Source organism: Ammospiza nelsoni, chromosome 2 (genome assembly GCF_027579445.1).
Source record: "Ammospiza nelsoni isolate bAmmNel1 chromosome 2, bAmmNel1.pri, whole genome shotgun sequence".
Taxonomy (NCBI): Eukaryota; Metazoa; Chordata; class Aves; order Passeriformes; family Passerellidae; genus Ammospiza; species Ammospiza nelsoni.
Window position 1 is genome coordinate 10,044,827 of NC_080634.1, and position 19,586 is coordinate 10,064,412.

The following is a 19,586-nucleotide window of genomic DNA, read 5'->3' on the forward strand; positions in this document are numbered from 1 at the left end:
TCTTGACAAAGGGAAGACAGGCACTACCCAAACCACTGCCACAACAAGCATATCTCATCTCTGCCATAGTTTACCCACACACACAGATTCAACCTTAAACCGTACTACAGAATAAAATTTTTGTTTATAGCAAAATATAAAACTGATTTCCTAACATTATCCTTAAGAAAATAATTCTGGCAACGTGTTCCAGACCCTCTTCTTGTAAAGAGATTAGATTAAAATCACAAAAAACCCCCAACCTACCAATCACTTCTGATGAATCACAGCCCAGATAACAATACAAGCAAAGGATGCTGCTTCCACAGAAGGTTTTTCAGCACCTTTCTGGTCTCACTGTTGCCAGATTCGTGACTAAGAAGAATGGCAGGACAAATCTCACACCCTTCACAGAAGTCTTAAGCAAACTTTTCTTGGCACACAAAAACGTGATTGCATGCAAAGTGGTGCTTTCCCCAGGTGTTCCTATGGCAAAACAACATGCCTGCCCCACACACTGGGTTATTAATGCCTCATTCTCCTGATGTTCTGTGTTGGCAGCCATGACAGAAGGCTTTGAACTTGTTTATTCACACTTGTTTAATCCTGTCTCCACACAGCACATCACAGCCTGTGGGGCTTGGAAGATGGATGAGTGAAACCAAGGCCACGAGGGGGTCAGGGTCAGGGTTGTCTCTGAATCTCAATAACTCCATCACTCACTGCAGCAGGCACTTCAGAGGTCACCTCAGCCGAGGAGTTTGGGATGGATGTGCAAAACAGCTGGCACAAGCACACACACAGATTCCCTGCAGTTGATGCTACACATGGAAGCAAGGATAAATCCTTACTCTCATGGCGCCTTGAGCTGGTTTTAGTCTATTTGGTTGTAATAAGAAAAAGAAAAAAAGGAAAAAATTTCTTTAAAAATATCTGGTGGGTATCAAGCAGCAGCACACAGGCAAAAGGAAGAACTGCTAAAAAAATCAGAAAATAAATTTGCCAGTTTAATATTTCTGCTGTAACTAAGGGAAAGGAGCAAGAAGAGCACCTGGTGTTGCAGACTAGCTCTAGTACACAGCGACAGTGGAGGGCAATGCATTTCATCCCACTTGCATTGTGACACACTGTGCCTGACAAAGAAGCTTCTTTGAAGCATAGACAGCACAGATGACAAACTCCTACTCTGTCCATTGCTCAGGAATTTTAATGTGCACCAATGCTAAATCCTAATTTTTAAAAGCTTTATGTGTAGAATATACGTGTTTCATATATATACATATTTCATGTATATATACACATATTTTTTTATATATATATAAAACATACGGTAGTTAAATAGCTGTATACTGCTCAGGTCCTAAACAATATTCAGCATAATTTGAGAGTTTTATTCCCATAACTTTAGCAAATAATTATGCTGTTCATAACTATATTGCACACTATATTGTGTTTGTTCACCTGTTCTGTTTGTCACTGGCAGGAACTTCATCACACACTGATACAAAAACATTCTTTTCTTATAGCTCTGAACTTGTGCTTTCTACAACAACCTCATAATAAACCACCCTGCAAAAGTGAAATTATTTCCAAGAGAGGTGGAAATGAGTATTACTAGCTATCTTAAAGCACATGTGCAGCACTGCAATTAAAAGCATAAATCTGATCCAACCAAGTTCTCATTTGTTCAGAATGCAGGTGTATAATGAGAAAAGTGACATATAAACTCAGATCTGCGCATATGCACCCAGTGTATTTATGATAGCTAGTCAAAATACTTTGATGAATAGGAAAATTAGCAGGTGAATTACATAAAGAATAGTCAAAGACATGTTTTTCTTCTAGGAAGAGAAAACAAGCCCTTATAATCTGACCAAGCTATTTGAGAAGAAAATCCAGATAAATAAGAAAAACAATAACAGGGCTCAGTCCCAGTCTCTCCAAAAAATGTAAAACCATAGGCTGCAGTGTAGACATCACTTAGACTAATGACACTGGCAGGGAAAGAAGTAGTTCCACAAAAATTTGCAGATCCATTTTTAATGCCTTTCTTTTCTTTGAGGGAGGGCAGTGGAACAGTAGTTATTAGCGATCAAAAGGTGGTTTTTTTTTCAGATGGTTGGTTGGGTTTTTGAAGCATTTCTCTAAGATACCAATTTCTTAAAGACAGAAGGAAACGTTTTTTGTGAGGATTGCTGCAACTTCTTTCCCTACGGTCCATTTTCTGCAAAGTTTATGTCTATTAAGTGCTCCCAAGGAGAAGGGTGAGAAGAAGGGAGTCATACTTCCACAATTTTCCATAAGACTGATACAATCAAGGTTTATATAACACATATAAATATCTATTAATAAAGTCGAAAATTTGGAGTAACTGGTAGATTCAGAATCAGATACTGCTCCAATGGGAACACAATCTTAATAAAAGCATGAAGAAAGTCACCTGTCTTTTTTTACAGCAGGCAGAAGAAGGCAAATAAAATGAAGAATATCCCTCATATTTTTAAGATATCATACTACCAATCAAAACATTTGGCTTCTGTCTGTGATTGAGCAATCAACATGATACATGGCTTCAAAGAGATGGCTCCGAGTCTCAAAGAAAACATGACTGATGTTCAGTATTGCCACCACTGACTTCCACACGGGCATCTGTGGGAGAGGAATTTACAGGTCTGCAGCAGGTAATTAAGTTACTTCTGCAGTGCAATAAGAATTGTATATATGCTAAAGGAGGGACTTGGAGCTCTAAGCTAGAAATCTTCAGTGTTTTCAATCACTTTCCCCAGCTGAGTCTCCAGACTGCAGGCTACTTAACTTCTCCTCCAACAATCTGAATGAACAAGATTTAGACTACTTGAGGAAAATGTGACTCTAGTTGCTGATTCTAAGTTTGAAGCATAAAATATAAAAATGAGAAGACAGAGTTAGAAAAAATATAAGCGGAACACAAAAGTAAATACTTTCTGAAAATGAATTCAACTTAATTTTTTTTTGCCATTTACTGATGCTTTGCTAAAAGAAAAACCATTCTGACAAACACTGTAAAGCTTTAACTTTCCAGTTTGCTTCAACCACAAACAACACCCAGACTGTGCTTTCCTGTGGGCTTTGTTATTGACATAATTTTAAAACATTCTAAACACTCTGAACTTCAAGAGAAAAGCAAGGTGCACAAAACCAAAGGAAGCTTCACTCTATGCAAGCATCTGTCTCATAAAGACAATCTTACAGTAAAGACAACACACATCTCAGTGGCTGAGGTGACAGTGTTCCACCCAGATGCTATCAACTACTCCAGGTTTTCCACCACCTGTGCCTTTTCTGGATTCCAGCCAAGAAAAATAACTATACTTGTCCAGAATCCATGAGGTGAATGAGCCATTTAAAGTGCTTAAACTTCAAACATATGAGCTTAAACACCTTGTGTGTTCTCTAAATCAGTGGTTTTTTACTATCCAAGACAGACCATTGCACTAGATGGATCAACTGGTGAGACCCAGTGGGTCATTATGCCACTGCTTCCCATGGGAAAAAAAAGACATGATATGTGACTACCTCAACAGTGCTGCTCTGGAGAAAACACAGGAATTCTCACATTCTAAACACACCCAAAGATTTGGCATTCATCACTGCTCAAACATAAAAATGATCGCCCTACTATCTGTCAGCTTTATGAGATGGTAACAGTCAGCAGATGGGGAATTTCTGTATACATTATGACCTGAAAAATAATTCCAAGCTCAGCCAGTACAATTTCTTTTGCAAGATTGCTGCTCAATTTATCCCCTTTAAACTGGGGGTATTTTTCCTCTGGTTCTCATGAATGGTTTGTTTTGAGATAGAATAGAAAGAAACTACTTCCTTCCCACAATTAATGTGTACATGTTCCCAGCCTTGCTGGGTTGGTAATCTCTTCATAGGCTGACAGAAACTCGTTTCCTTCTCATTTATTTCATCAAATGATTTTGCATATGAAGGGAGCAACAGGCAGGTTTGAGTCCAATTAGTAGAAGACAAGTCCTCCAGCAGGATGCAGGTGGTTTAAGGAACTGCCAATTTTGAACACCAAGGCCAAGATCTATTTTGGCATACAAGATCAGTCACTGAACCCAGCAGGGCCCAACAGGAGGATCATTAGATGGGAAGAATGGGATGACACTGAAAATTAGTATAGGAGACACTAATTGAACTGGAATAACAGCAAGTGCAAGGCCATGTTCTTTCAAACCCATCACAGGGAAGTTCATGGCACAGTAGAGCTCATCTGTTACACATCACAGAGGAAGAGAAAGATCTGTGTCTGATTAGTATGGAATCACTATGAGTTACCAAATGCTTATAAGAAGTTAAACATGATCACAGGACCGATCGATCAGGGAACAATGAAGGTAGTTATTTGTTAATAACTATCAGTTCATCATGCACAGCATGCAAGTCTTGAAATAGCACATGCAATCTACCCACTCATGTCTCAGAAAGCATATGCAGACTAGAACAGGTGATGAAGACTACTAGGATCAAGCAAATATTTTACAAATAAACTCAGGAGCTTTGTTTAACTTAGAAATAATGGAGATGAGAAGTGATACCACGGTGGTCTGTAAATACAAAGGAGAGAAAACAACTACAGAAAAATAAGATCATAGAAGAGTTTGAGAAGAAATTAACCTTTCAAATGTCATCTAGTCCAGCCCCTCTGCAATGAGCAGGGACATCTTCAACTTTATCAGGCTGCTCAGAGCTCCATCCAACCTTACCCTGAATCTGAATCTGACCTGGTTCAGGGTTTTACCACATCCACAGCAAAAAACTTCTTCCTTTTACCTACTCTTGATCGACCCTCCCATTTAAAACCATTCATCCTTGTCCTAATGCAGCAGGCACTCCTAAAAAATCTTTCCCCATGTTGCTTATAAGTCCCTTTTAAGCAACAAAAGGCTGCTCTGAGACATCCGCAGAGCCTTCTGTTCCCCAGGCTGAACAATCCTAATTTTCTCAGCCTTTCCTCATAAGAGAGGTGCTCCAAAATCACAAGAGCTAGCATAAGTCAAACATGTTCCTATTTACACTGGAAACATGAAAGTTATTTTTCATACTGTTAGAACACCTAAGTTCCAAGTGAGGCTTTCAACAGAAACGGAAAGAAGCGAGCTCGAGGATGAAGGGGAAGGCAATCAAACTGCTTTTCAGACTGCAGCTTGAAATGTTTCTGAACAGAATTACAAAGTACAGCTGGGTAGAATACAGGAGCTCAGCGATCCAGGACTCCCAGTTCTTTACAGCTCCACATCCCTTTGTACAGTGGCGAACAGATCTGTGAGACAGCAGAAAGTGACAGCGCACGCCTCCCTTCTCTACCACAATGAAGCCATTTCCCAACTATCAGTACACATTCACATCACTGCCACTTGAAATATTCAAGCAAGAAGAGTGGAACAAAACCACCACTTCATTTCCCACATAAATTCCATGTATTAGAAACTTATATGAAGCATAAAATCTGTGGGAACTTATGAAGTAGCACCAAAGCTATGATGAAATCTTAGTCCTTTAAGCATAAGAGCAAGGGAAGCTCATGTCTGAACAAAGAGAGGGTGAAAAAAAAAGAGGAGGTTAAGGATTTCTTCAAAAAAATAGAGTGATTATCAAAATAAAAAATCTATATCAATATATATACATAGAGACAAAGATGTGTATATGTAAAACATCCATCAATCTCATCCTGATAATTACTGTTAATTACCACAGTACTGAACCTTGTTAGAATTAAGATCACAAAAAATTTGCCAAGTCATAGTCTGAGCACTGCTTCAAATAAATACTTTTTTAAACCTGACACTAAAGAATAATACATCATGGATGAAGCATATGCCAATAGCTAATATTTCAATTAACATTCAAAGAGTGTGTATTGGCTCCTGAACAAATAGAACAGAGTTGTAAAAATTCAATGTTATCTTGTTCTCCTTCACTTCCCATATGAACTAAAAATCAGAGAAATGTCAACCAAAAAAAAAAAAAAATCAGCACATGAAGATGCACCCACTAACAGATCAATCAGGAGCTGATTTCTTTCAAGGTTTCTGTGAAGTCTTCTGTGAAGTTGTTCCTTAGCTGTCAACATTTTCTCGGGTAGTCCATTCAGAGAGACGTAAATAGTGCAAAAAAAAAAATAAAATAAAATCAAAGTTAAGGGGAAGAAAGAAGCCGATAAAAATCAAGTGAGGAATGGGCAAGAAATTATTAGAAGCAGAATCAGATCAACTTCAAATACCTCCTAAAAATGAATTATAAGAAGACCATAGCATCAAAAAATGATAAAAAGGAGAAGAAAAACAAGGCCTAGAGAAACCTACAGGCATTGTACAGCTTGATATTATGAGTGATAGAATTTTAAATATCTTTGGATTTTATTAAAATGTAAGGAGTCCTTACGTCTTTTAGCTTTTAAATCTGCAAACCCAGGTGGAGTTCAATAGCTAAGAAGTGAAAATGTAACAATGTGATGACTTGTCTAAATCCTAATGGATGATGGTGGGAAGTACTGCTTCTGCCCACATGGAAGGCATCAATGCTGCAGCACAAACTTAAACAGTTTGTGAGAACTTAGTTGCTAACTAAATTCTGTTAACAACAGAATCTAGGTTGTCCTGATGAAGAGCACCTCTCCCATAAAAATTCTAGCTCATTCTGGCTATTGAAACAAAAAGCACACACTCTTAAATATGTAGCTTTCTTGTCTCAGGTGAATTCAGAAGAAATAAAAACACTCAATTGAAACCTAGATTAATAAAGTAAATAAGCAGAACTATTTCTGTTTTTTGCTCAAAAAAAACTTTGCAATAAGATATCAAGTCAGGCTTTGGTTTATCTGATGTGTCTTCACTCATTTATATTTAGTAATCTCCTAAATTTCTAAAAGTGACTGAGAACTACTGCCCTGTACAGAAATGCAATTTTATGTAATGTTTTCAAATAATGGTGTTCCCACTGGCTTCATCCTAATTCAGAGAAAAGCCCACAGAAATTGCTTATTGCAAGCTTCAAAAGTACGGAGAAGGTTTAAGGTAATCACCTTACAAAAACCTACCTTTCCCCAGATTATGTAATCAGACAGAATTTTATTTGCTCTCTTCCACAAGAGGAATTGACTTTTCCTGAAGCATACTGAAAATTAGTATAGAACACACTAACTGAAGTGGAATAACAGCAAGTGCAAGGCCATGATTTGTTAAATTTCTTCCTAGAGAAAAAGCATGATGAGACAAAGCATGATGCTTTTCAGCATCCTGCTATTGCTCATAGACCAGACCACAGTCTCCAGCATTCCAATTCCCACAATGATTATTCTGTTGTGATGAGAGCAGAAGAGTGCCAATTCAGACAGAAAACCTTTCATACTCTGCTTAGAAGGATGAGGGAGAGAGATATAAGTAACAGGACATGTTCTCCACATGTGAAAGTAACACCTCAGAGCAAATCAAACTTCAAAATTATCAATAACAAAATTAATAATGTGTTACTACCATACATCAAACAGAAACTAGATGGAAAAAACCATCCACCCATTTTACAGTCACATACACTGTGCTCTTCTTTCACTCTGAGTATCTCATAGGAAATTATTAAGTCCATTATTATGAACACATTGCAGCCTCTTGCACATGCTCCAGCAAATAGCCATTAGCATTATGATGCAAAGGTGATTGCATAGCATATATTTTATATCTCTCAGCCTTCATTCACTGAATGCTTCAATATATCTCGTTTATTTGTAAAATTACTGTCTCCCACGTTTAAGATGTGGCTTAGGCTTGCTTTGCAGAACACCTATGACTTCACACTAAACTCAGTGTACTTCTATAACCTCTCTTGTTACAGATAAAAACATAATTCAGTGTTGACTCTAACACAAACAGGATCATTATGTTTAGAGAGTGTTCCAAAGCCTGCTATCCAAGCAATCTATGGCATATAAATAATGCAAGACCTCTTCTTTCTCCAAATGACTTGAGTTCAAGCAGAGACTCAGAAAGATGGAAGCCCAAATTTATACTGCCATTACAAAATTCAATCTATTTCTGGTTCTTCAATTGAATTATGACTCAGAGGCTTCCACTATTTTCCGCACCAACCCATATGCTCCCAACCCATGCAGAAAAGAATCCTATTTGTGAGTATTCCTGAGCTTTATTATTATTACATTAAAATGGCAGCAAATCCCAACTAGTCTGAAAAGCTTCATGTTTGCTTTTAAAGGAAAGTAAGTTAGAAAATGGGTCTTATTTCCCCTCCCCCCTGACCTCTGAACCACAACCTCCTCGCCACTAAAGCGTTCAACACCTCATTTAATCTCTCCTCGCCGCACTGGCACAGCGCTGCAAAAGGGAAAGGGAAAAAAAATAATCTGGGGACTTCATCAATTTTTCATGAATTTTCATTTAGGCCAGAGCGCCCTGTAACAGTGGTCGATAGATCAAGCTGCTGTCACATATTTAACACCTGGAGCTCCAGCTGCTCTCCCCGGGGGCTGCCGCTGACTGCGGCTGGGTCAGAGCGGGCCCGGCCAGCGCAGGGACCCCGGAGCTCCTTGCCCAGCTCACCAGGGGCTCCCCGGTGCTCCCAGCTGAAACCCCAGCCACCCTCACGGCTGCTGCAAATGTGCTTCCCGATATTCCCGCCGGAAAACTCCACCGCGCGGCTTCGATCGCCTCAGCCGCAGCATTGTTAAAAAAAAAAAAATGCGCTTTTAAGATTTCTGGTGTTTGAAGGTGAAACAGTTTGGTGAAGGATCAAGCTATTTCAAGCCTACTTCTAAATTCTCCCAAGAAAATCTGAACATCAACATACATCTAAATAATGCCAACCCTTGTTCAATTTCAATTAAAAAATTCTTAAGGACAAAATCTAAAGAAAGATATTTTGCTCTTTTGACTACAACTCCTCATAGAGGTTTTAGGGCTAGAACATCTGGTTTTAATGATTTAACCGTAAAACAAAAACACTACATGAGAATTTGCCATGTACAATTTGGAAGACCTCTTTGACTGGTAGTATCAGGATTATTTTTTCCTTCTGAGGAAGCTCCTACAGAAAAATTAATCTTCACAAAGCACACCATGAATTAGTGTCTTAAATAGAATAAGTCATATCTATCCTAAAATGTGCCTTCAAATAATAACTCTTTCTTCTAAATACCAACTATTTCTTCTTAAATGTCTTGAGGAATGAAGATATTCTAATTAAAAGCAAAAATATTCTAAAGGCATATTTAGTATATTAATGATAGCTTTTAAAGTAACTTTCCACATCACATTTCACCACAGTTTTACTGGCATGGACAATTTTTTCTGAGGATATACATTAGTACAAAAATACCTGCCCTGACCTGTATGCATGTGCTCTGAAGAAGCATGGATGTCGAAGTATACTTTGTGTGCTTTATAGGGGCTGGTACCTAAATTCAGGTCTGGGAAAGGTGTAAACAGTTACTCAACCAAAAAGAGCTTAGAGATTCCAGCAATTTGAAAAAACTCACTCAAAAAAAAAACCCCAAAGGGCAAAATGACTGTGTTCAAGATGGTTTGAACCTCTCTGTGTCACAGCTGAATTTAACTTCTGTCTTTACACGTAAATATGGATACATCAGAAGACTTTCAATCCCACTCCTTTTACGGCAGGTGCTCATGGAGGTAAAAAGAAAAAGAAATAAAAGAAAATGAACCATAATAAACACTGTTTATCATATTATTGCAGAAACACAAACACATGTAACTTACATAGAAACCCAGTAGATATTTCTTCATAAATCATTCAAAAGTTGCAAGAAGCAAGAACACATTATTCGTAACTGCCAATTTAATAAGCTGAGTAAAACAATTACAGTTTTTTGCTGTAAAACAACACACTCAAGCATTTCAAACCTGTGAAAATCAGCAGTTTCGCTGTCATGGCACTCTTTGAGGCCTCCTACAGCCAGATAAGAATCCAGAACCCTGTTGACAGCAAAAGACAGCCTCCCTGTTTCTGGTGATGAAAAGAGCTTGGCTGGGTGTGGAAAGGAGAGTTTTCAACACCCCGACAGAGAGCACGAGCCAGGCTGGATCGTGTGCATTCCCATGGACAGGGCTGCAGCATCCAGGCAGGAGCTGAGCACAGGGGAATGGGGACTCACTGCTGATAGCAGCCTGTCACCAGGAACTCATCTCCTGAGCCTGCAAGCAGGCTGCTACAGACCGGCCCATCTTCTTCAGCCCGGAAATGCTGACACCAGAAACACAAGTAAGAGACTCCAACTCTTCCCTGAATGCCACTTGAAAACCTGACTTACAACCAAAAGTTATTTCAAACCCCAGCAAAATTGTAGTTTTGCTATCACCTTCCAAAGGATGCCTTTGATACACACCAAACACTGCCATGTGCTTTTAAAAATCACAGCAGAATCGCTAAAATTAAGTAAACAAGCAATGTATGTAATTATTTACATGTTTCTTCTTTGGTGAACACCATTCTGTAATTGCAGCCATGGCACTGTTCAAGGAAGGATAAAGCACTGTTGAAGTGAAATAGGAGAACCTGCTTTAGACTACACTCTTTAATTGGGGGGTTCAGGAAGTTAAATTTCAAAGCTATGGAAACAGTAAAAGTATAATGTTATCACAAAACATCCGCCATCGTTTCAGATCTCAGTTTCACATTTGCGTTGCTCCTGCCATAAAACAGCTGACAAAGTAGAACAGCTTTATTGTTTTTGAAATTTTCTACTATCTCCCATGTGATTCATGCCTGACCTGCCACCAGCTACAGCATTTAAACTCCAAAGATGGAGGATGGTGCAACAAGAGTTTGCAACAGTCAAAGTAAGGGTGAGTGAAAACTGACATGATATAGAGCACATTTAAATTTCAAAATAATCATTCACTTCAATTTGATGACTTAAGGTACAACTGGAACAATCCTTTGACCTTCAACAGGAAAGCCTGAATCTCAACAGGATTACAATAAATATTTCAAGTGTTTAGGTCACTCTCTTAAAATTTCTCAACAGTTAAAACACATGCACAAAGACACAAGTAATCCAGTAAATTTATCTAGTGATACTCACCCAGATTTCAGCCTTCCTTAAGCTGGTTTCTCCTCTACTCCCAAATACCAACCAAAACTGAAAAGCTTTCTGTGATGCGTTCACTGGCACACTTACTTCTGCTTTGATTGTGTGCCAAAACTGTTTTCATTTTTTGTTTGACTCAGTTTTGAATCTAGGTTACAACAGGTGAAATGCAGTGAAAATGTCTGTTCTACTTGCCTTATTCTGCCATTTAAATATTTCAAAAATGACATTTTCTGCAATTTCTGAGAAAACAGAATCCTCAAGATCACACCATATTAGCTAAGAAAGTCTGAGGACTGCATTAGGAACACAATTTCTCTTCTATGCTTCCTCCCTTTAAACATACCATCTACTGGACTTAAATATATTCTTTATCCACTAAGAATACAAATTTGTTCTAGAGCCCTACTTCAAACACATTTTTAGGGAAACTACTTTCAGATGAAGAGCTGTAGGTGAAAAAGTCAAGCCCAGCAAGAAGAGAGGACTCATAAATGTATTAAAATACAATTATAGGCAAAGATGCACATTCTGAATAAAAAGATCCATGTTGAGTCAACCCATATAACTAAGCAGCAAAAAAAACCCATGTGCAACTGATTATATTTTATGTCTGATGAGCTTGTTTGCTGTGAATATAATGAATGTATCTGCTAACTCTACTGGAAGCAGACTACTCATGCCAGGTGGGCTCTGAAAGAGCCCTGTTGACTTCTCTGTTAAGACAAAGAGAATTGATAAAGACCAAGACTGCTGCGGATGATATGAGAAATGGCCAACAATTTCACTTGCCATTCACATAATGAATGAGGCCAGGGTCAAATTTATGATTGAGGAGCATATATTGAGGTTTCCAGCAGTACAGGACACGAGTCACCAAGATGCTCTCTGCTTCTGTTTATCTCATAACAGATTATGAGATAAAGAGAAACAGACAGCGCACCTTAGATTAAATGATAGGTATTTTTTCCACATTAGTTCCAGTATAACCAACTCTAGACATCATTTAAAAATTAGATTATTCTTCAGAAGAAGATTATCCTTTGTCCATGTTATTCTTCAGAGGAAGATTATCTTTTATCCACATTTGTGCCAACCATGATTATACTCTGGCTAGAACCTCATTTCAGTATAAATCACTTATTCTGTGCGGTCACTGCTACTGAGCAAACACAAGTGAGAATGCCTTCACTAAAAGCAACAGCTAACAACAAAATGCTGCGCTTACCCCCATTTGTTATCTCTCAGAAGTGTGTGCAAGTGCTGGGGTGACAGCATAAAAGCCTCCATGAAGTTTTAAAGAATACTAGAAAAAAAAAACTACTCACATGCCACTTCCAGGGACGCGTTGCGGCTCACAGCCTCTCCAAGGTAGTTCCTTGCTACACAAACGTAGCTGCCCTCGTCGGGTTTGCTCCTGCGCCCGTGCACGATGCGCAGGAAAAACAAAGATCCGCTGGGCAGCAGCATGCGGTGGGAGCGCGGGTCATCCTTGTCCGTCTCCACCCGCTCGCCGTCCTTGTACCACTCGATGGTGGGCGTGGGCCTTCCCTCTGCCTTGCAGTTCAGGGTGGTTGGCTCTCCTTTGGAAACAATCACGTCTGAGGGATGCTCAACAATCCGCGGTGGAAAGTCCTCCTGGCGGAGACGGGATCCTGAGGAAAAGAACAGAGGGAAGGGAGAACAATTTAGTTGTGCTTTAGGAGTCATGAAGAGCTCTCGCAAGTTACTCTTTTAATGTCACAAAACTTCACAAAAAGAGAAAACAAAACCCTTTACAACACCTGGGGTTACTTTGTCTGCTATCAGAGACTGTATCAGTTACTCCTCTATCTAAAAATCTGAGATGGACTAACAGAGATAATCCTCTGTAGTGTTATCAAACCCATACCAGATGCAGACGGTGCTTAGATGTGGATCCCTTACACATACATGTATGACTATCTTTTCTTTTCCCTGATAATCTTCCTATTTACATTAATTTCTAGATCACTGTGTGGTTCCAGATTCCCCTCATAGCAACTGCTTTCTCATCCTTTCATCCACCAGATTCAATAGGAGGACATCCAAAACCACAGTCTCTCACCACCCCCTATTAGTTAACAGTTCTTTGCAGTTTAACATATATGCTTCGTAGCCCTTTTCCACAAACAGCCCCAGTATGAAGGAGAAAAAAGAAAGCCAGAAGGGAAATCTCAAATGTCAGCTCACTTTAGAAAATTTCAGTTTCAGGATTGCACGTATACACACACATAAATACAATATAAGCAGAGAATCATAGAAAGGCCTGGGTTAAAGGGGCTTTTAAGCTCATCTCATTCTAGCCCCCTACCATGGGCAGGGACACCTTCCACTGGACCAGGCTGCTCAGAGCCCAATGCAACCTTACCTTGAACACTTCCTTCTACAACATTAATGGTGGAATTAGTTCCACACTTTCCACTCTTGCATGTCTAGTTAGACTACATGAGACTGGAAAAACATTTCTGCAACAGCCACGGCAGTTGGTGCCTCAAAAATAATTTTTCTAGCATGGATCCTTTGAGTGGAGCTGCCAACACTGCTACAATTGGTCTGCACTTCTTAAATACAAGGTAAACCAGCCTCTGCAGGTTAGTGAAACATTTGTCTCAATTTTCTGATCAGCAGTTTTGCTGAGTGGTAGAAAAGCAAATGTCTTAATTATAGTCTAGGCTCTACGTACTTTAAAATATTTTCAATGCCTCATTTACTGCAAAAGTTATGAGGAAAGGCATAAGGATCCATTCAACAGAGTGAATCCACCTTTGGACTTCTGTTTTACTAACACTCAGGTCATTAAGCTAAGGCTTGCCACTGCAGTTAAGTGTTACATTGCTGTTGCACAAATTGGCTCTTTCAGTGGCTTCCAGATTCTATTACCAGAACAGCAAAGAAATCCATAATCTGCAATGCCTGTACATGAAAAAAACCCATAATCTATAGCTAAGCACAGATGGACTTACGGGACATTTGGAGGAGAATTATGTATTTTATTCTCACTTCTACTGACCAGAATAAAAAAATAACAATCTAATAGGAGCATCTCCAGCTAAAAAACAACCCTAGTCCATGACCCCATACACAACATCAAAAAAAGACTGAAATCACCATTAAAGTAAAAGATACATATCAGACAGCACATGGGACTAAAAGGCCAACTTCACACTCTGATTAGAAACATTTGTATGTCCAGACATGTCTAACAACTTAATTCATTGTTTATTCTCAAAAAGCAAACAAAACCCCTCTAGTTGTTTTAAGAAATTTCTATTAACAGTATCAGGAAGAAAAGGAAAGCTGAGGTGTTTCTGCAACATGAGAGAGACTTACGGCAGAGAACAGATACAACTGAATTTTGATAAATGCTTAACACAGGGTAACAAAATCAGTAGCAACAAATGCGAAACAAATCCAAAATATTAGTTTTCTTATACACAAAGGTTTGTTGGTAGTGTTCAGAACTCCTAGAAGTATATCCTACACAGACTCAGAGGCCATGCTTAAAGCTGTGCAAAAGCTTTCTCCCATAAAGGTTTAACCTTATACATTATACAACCCAATTAAAAATGCCTCCTGAGGTACCAATAGGGCTGATTCTTCCTTTTCAGTACTGATGTTTATCACAAATCTGGTGTTTACTCATTCCATCCTAATGAAGCAATTTGTGTACAAGAGAGGGCATAGATGTGAGCAGCCAGGAGGACGCTAATGTACAAGGAGAAAAGCTCAGGAGGTGTTTCAAGGGGGGGATCACACCACACATTCCTGATGGCTGGGTGCACCTTCAGCTATCCAGGGCTACAAGGAATTCCCCTCATCCTGCACTTAGAGGAGGGGAGAAGCAAAACACACACAGGATCATTCACAGAGCACACTGAACTCCCTCCTTCCAAAGTGAACTGAGCACCAACATGCATTCCCAAAGGTTGTGCTGATTGAGAAACAACAAAGGAAACCAGAAATTTGGCTCCAGTCTCCAGACACTGTCTACATATCAGAAAGAGACAGACACAAGTGGTCTTTGATTCTAGTTTTGATTGTTTCGCTATGGTCCCCCTCCCAATTCTCTTATGATACAACCTCATTTAGAAAGAACAGAAATTCTAATAAGCCCATGAGCTGTCTGGGCAGAAGATGCTTTTACTGCAGAGCAAGGTGCAAGCATGACTTTAAGCAGGCAACTGTGGTATATCCTGGGCTACCCATACAGCTTCCTTTTTTATTCCTGCCCCCAGGATTTCCATCTAGGGCTTGCATATAGCATATGAACAACCCCAGAATTTAGGAGCCCTTAAGTTTGACTATAATAGGCTGCAATGATTTCACATAAGCTTCTATATGCTGGTGAGCAAAACCAACATTTCTACAATATTAGAATTGTTTATGTGTGATTAAATTCATCTTCACTTTAAATTGAACATCAAGTTCTGAACTTACACTGCCTAAGATCCTGCAATATAATGTTTTGTCACTCCAACAAACACAGCTTTCATTTTCAGATACCAGAGCCTGCTAACTGCTGACAATTGCTGACCTGATAAATGCTGACTGATGGGAAACGCTGTAGTTCTCATAATAACTGGTGACATTATAGATTTGCCGTAAACTGTCGCTTCATAAGTAAAGAGCATTTGCATTCATATCTACTTTTATGTGAATCATTTCTGCAGCAATCACTGCTAATGCCCTTTGAGGTCAGGACACTGAACAGAAGCAGCCCAGCCTCATATTGGAACCAAAAAAAAAAATAAACTGCTGTGGGACACATTTTGTCACCAAAAAGCAAAAGAATGCTCAAGGTATTTGTCTGTCCCTGTGCAACCCATGTACTGTGTTATATATATTCACCAAACTTCTTACACTCTCCTCCCTGTATTATGAATTTATATATTTATATAATCTAATCGAGGTAGGGAAAGAAAGTAAGAAAAGTGAGGAAAATTGACAAAAGCAGGGAAAAAAAATGTAACCTGTATATTGTACGTCAGGTGTCAACACACTGCTCTTCCACTCCCCTACTTTAACTTAATTCAGATGTGTTGGACAGGAAATTCCCTGAGAATCACGTCCAAGACTACTCCTTTGGGAAGTGTAAAAGACAACAATCACTCATTCATTTCAACCACTTCAACACCAGGGTGCCAACTAAGGCAGGTTTTCCCCATAACTACCACCGAGCCTCACAGATTTGCTTTCATATGCTCAGACTTCCTCACAAGTCTCCTCAGGGACCCAGTGTACAATATGGTTACAGCTACACTGGTAGCATTATTAGCAGAAAGCCTATTATTTTCAGTTTAGTCTGGCTGATCCTACAGTCAAACAACCCTAAAAAATTATTTTGATACAAGAATTTTTATTAATAAATGAAATAGATTTGCTGTAGGCCCGCAGGTGCAAGTAGGAAAGGAGACAAAAGCAAGGAGTCAATACTGTATTCCTTTTTACTGCATTTCCTCAGAGTCACTATGCAATCCCTGTCCTAAAAGCAATCACAGAATGGTCTGGGTGCCTAAATATCATCCAATTCCAAACCCCCTGTTATGACTTGACCAGGTTGCTCAGAGCTCTGTCCAACCTTCATGGGCTGGGGCATCCACAACTTCTCTGGATAACCTGTTCCAGTGCCTCACCACCCTCCCAGTTAAGAATTTCTTCCCAATATCTAATCCAAACCCACTCCCTGTCAGTTTGAAGCCATTCCCCCTTATCCTGTCACTCCATGCCCTTGCAAAGTCTCTGTCCATCTTTCTTGCAGGCTCCCTTCAGATGGGAGGGCCTGGAAGGCTTCAATTGGGTTATGTGCTCTCTGTCTAACACAAGAATCACCACAGAAAAAGGCATTTGGCAATTCACTTTTTAGTCCACTATCTTTCAAATTTCTAGGAAAAGACTTTCATTTATTGCACTTCATATTCTTCTAGTTTTAATTTACTTCACATAAAGACCAAATGTTGATCTAATCTATTAAATCTACTCTCTAAATAAGCATCTACAAAGCTAATGATCTGTCATACCATAAAAACAATGGTACAGACTAAATTCAGAGACATTTAACTCATTTCTCAAATCAACATGAATGTTTATTCATGGCTACTGGGCCAGCAGTGGCTAAGAGACAGGCTAGAAATTGCATTATAACCACTGAACAATTTTAAAGAAAAAACAATACTGCATTAGTTTACATGTTAACACTCTGATCTGGTATTTCATAATACAGATTTCCAAAATGCCTTCAAGAGCCTCCTCAAAATTCTCTTTCCCCCCTCTGACATTATCAGCACCTGTCACCATCTGACATCACATTAATTTGCATCTCTAACTCTTTTCCAACTTTTACCTACCTGACTTTCTGTATACAGAAAAGTTCTTCCTCAGCTGACCTCCAAGACTACTAATCCTTTTATATCCTTCCTCAAGGCTCTCAATATGATTCCTTTAACATTCCAAACACATATCTTTAATATACTTGGATATTTACCTACTCTCCAATCTGCCCTACTGTTCTCATGCTACTGCTGTAAAAGGGATGCTTAAAATGGGATGCGATGTTTTACATTGTCTCACATATTGGAAATATTTCCAGTTCAGGAGTTCTAACAGGTCACACTGAACATGTGTGTTGTATATTAAGTTCAGAAAGTAAGCATTGCCAACAAGAGCCACAGAAGTTGTTGCAACAATGGACTGGAAAGACAAACTCATAATATATCACAGCCACAAAATCCTTTAGGCTGGAAAAGACCTCCAGGATAATCAAGTCCAACCTTTTACCAACTAGATCGTGGTGCCACATCCAGTCATTTCTTGAACATCTCTAGGGATGATGACTCCACCACGCCGCTGGGCAGCCCATTCCAATGTTTAACAACGCTCCTGTAAAGAAATGTCTCCTGTCCAGCCTGAATCTCCCCTGGCACAGCTTAAGCCTGTGTCCTCTTCTCCTATTGCTGGGTGTCTGCAAGAAGAGACTTGACTCCCACCTGGCTGCACCTTCCTTTCAGCGAGTTGCAGAGATTCACAAAGTCACTCTGAGCCTCCTTTTCTCCAGGATAAACAGCCCCAGCTCCCTCAGCTGCTCCTCACATGAGTTATTAGTTATTTCATGCCTCTGATAGCATTTTGAATGCATTCCCTCCAAGAGTTTGCCAACAACACATGTTCTCCCTGAGACAGAGCAAAAGGACTGTTTATCAAGGAGGCAAACAGCAAAAGTGTGATAGGAAAAAATAAATCTCCTACAAGAGAAAGATAGAGATGCAGGAAGAAAAGGCCCTGTGTACATTTGATTCTACACAGAGGACAGCTCCAAAATTATATTTAATGCCAAAGAACCTTCTTTAATGCTAGAATCTTGGTTTATTTTCCCTGCAACAATAAAGAAAAAATGAAACTGAAAGCAAGGTATTAAAATCAAATTAAAAGAATCATGTGCTTTAAACAGATGGACAGCTACAGAAGTGTCTGCAGAACCTCCTCTGGCTACATCAGATCTGTCACATGGCCAGGCCTCAGCTCTTGTTTTGACTTATGCAGACGCTACAAAGACAATCCTACAGCTCCTTAGTTAAATCTACTGAAGAACAGTCACTGCTCATTTTCCCTCTTCTTCGTATGCCTCGTTTCACAAGGGAAGTACTCATCAGAAGCACTTATTGCACACATTTGTTTGATGCAATGAATAAGTCTGTTGCTTTCACCACCCTTTTAGGCACAGAATTGACTGAAGGCAAGCAGAGATCTCAGGAAGAGAGCCAGTCAGCCACATCTTAGTTCAAACAAAATGTAACATGGAAAAAAAGTCAAGATAATGAGAAAACTCAACTGGAATACAGGCTGATGCACTGGCACCAGGCTGATTATTCAACGTGCATTCCTCTAGTCAAAGTGACATGGCAAGGACAGGATTTTGAAAATTTATACTTTACAGTCTCTCCCCCCTTCTGAGATTTGGCAGATGGGAAAAGACTCCAGTGATAGAACTGTTTCCAAGGTAAAGTTTTTTGTTCAAAGCTGTGTCAGCTATGACAAGGTCCTCTGAAAGCTTTTCCTTGAGCAAAATTAATCCATTAAACAACATATCCTAACTTTCCCAGGACATGTGCCTGCAGATAAGTCACCTTTCCTATAGAGTGTGTCTGCCAGGAGGGAGAGCAGGAAATGCTGACAAGAGAGATCAATAACTGTCATTAAAAACATTGACAAAATCTTACTGGAAGGTTGCTTTCATTAAGTTTGTCTTGTATGGAACTCTGACTTTGCTAAACAAGGTGTAATCAACTCTACTACTAAAGAAACACTGTAAACAAAATTCCTTTTTTTTAATCAATGTGGATAATAATCCAGTGCCACAGTATAAGCATCCTTTTCCTTATATAAAATTATTTCAGGGGAAGCATTCCAAAATTGACATAAAGGCTTAATAGTATTTTACTCTATTTCACTTTTCTTCAATTGGTTTCTTATCACCTACAAG

General features: G+C 39.2%; 1 protein-coding gene across 1 annotated transcript in view; it reads right to left on the bottom strand.

Annotated features, from left to right (window-relative positions):
* The window catches only part of ROBO2 (roundabout guidance receptor 2), a 433,355-nt gene that overhangs the window by 375,633 nt on the left and 38,136 nt on the right, over positions 1-19,586 (bottom strand). The window contains exon 2 of the mRNA XM_059493583.1: positions 12,418-12,744. Coding sequence (XP_059349566.1) covers positions 12,418-12,744 — 327 coding nt within the window. The remainder of the gene's footprint in view (positions 1-12,417; positions 12,745-19,586) is intronic.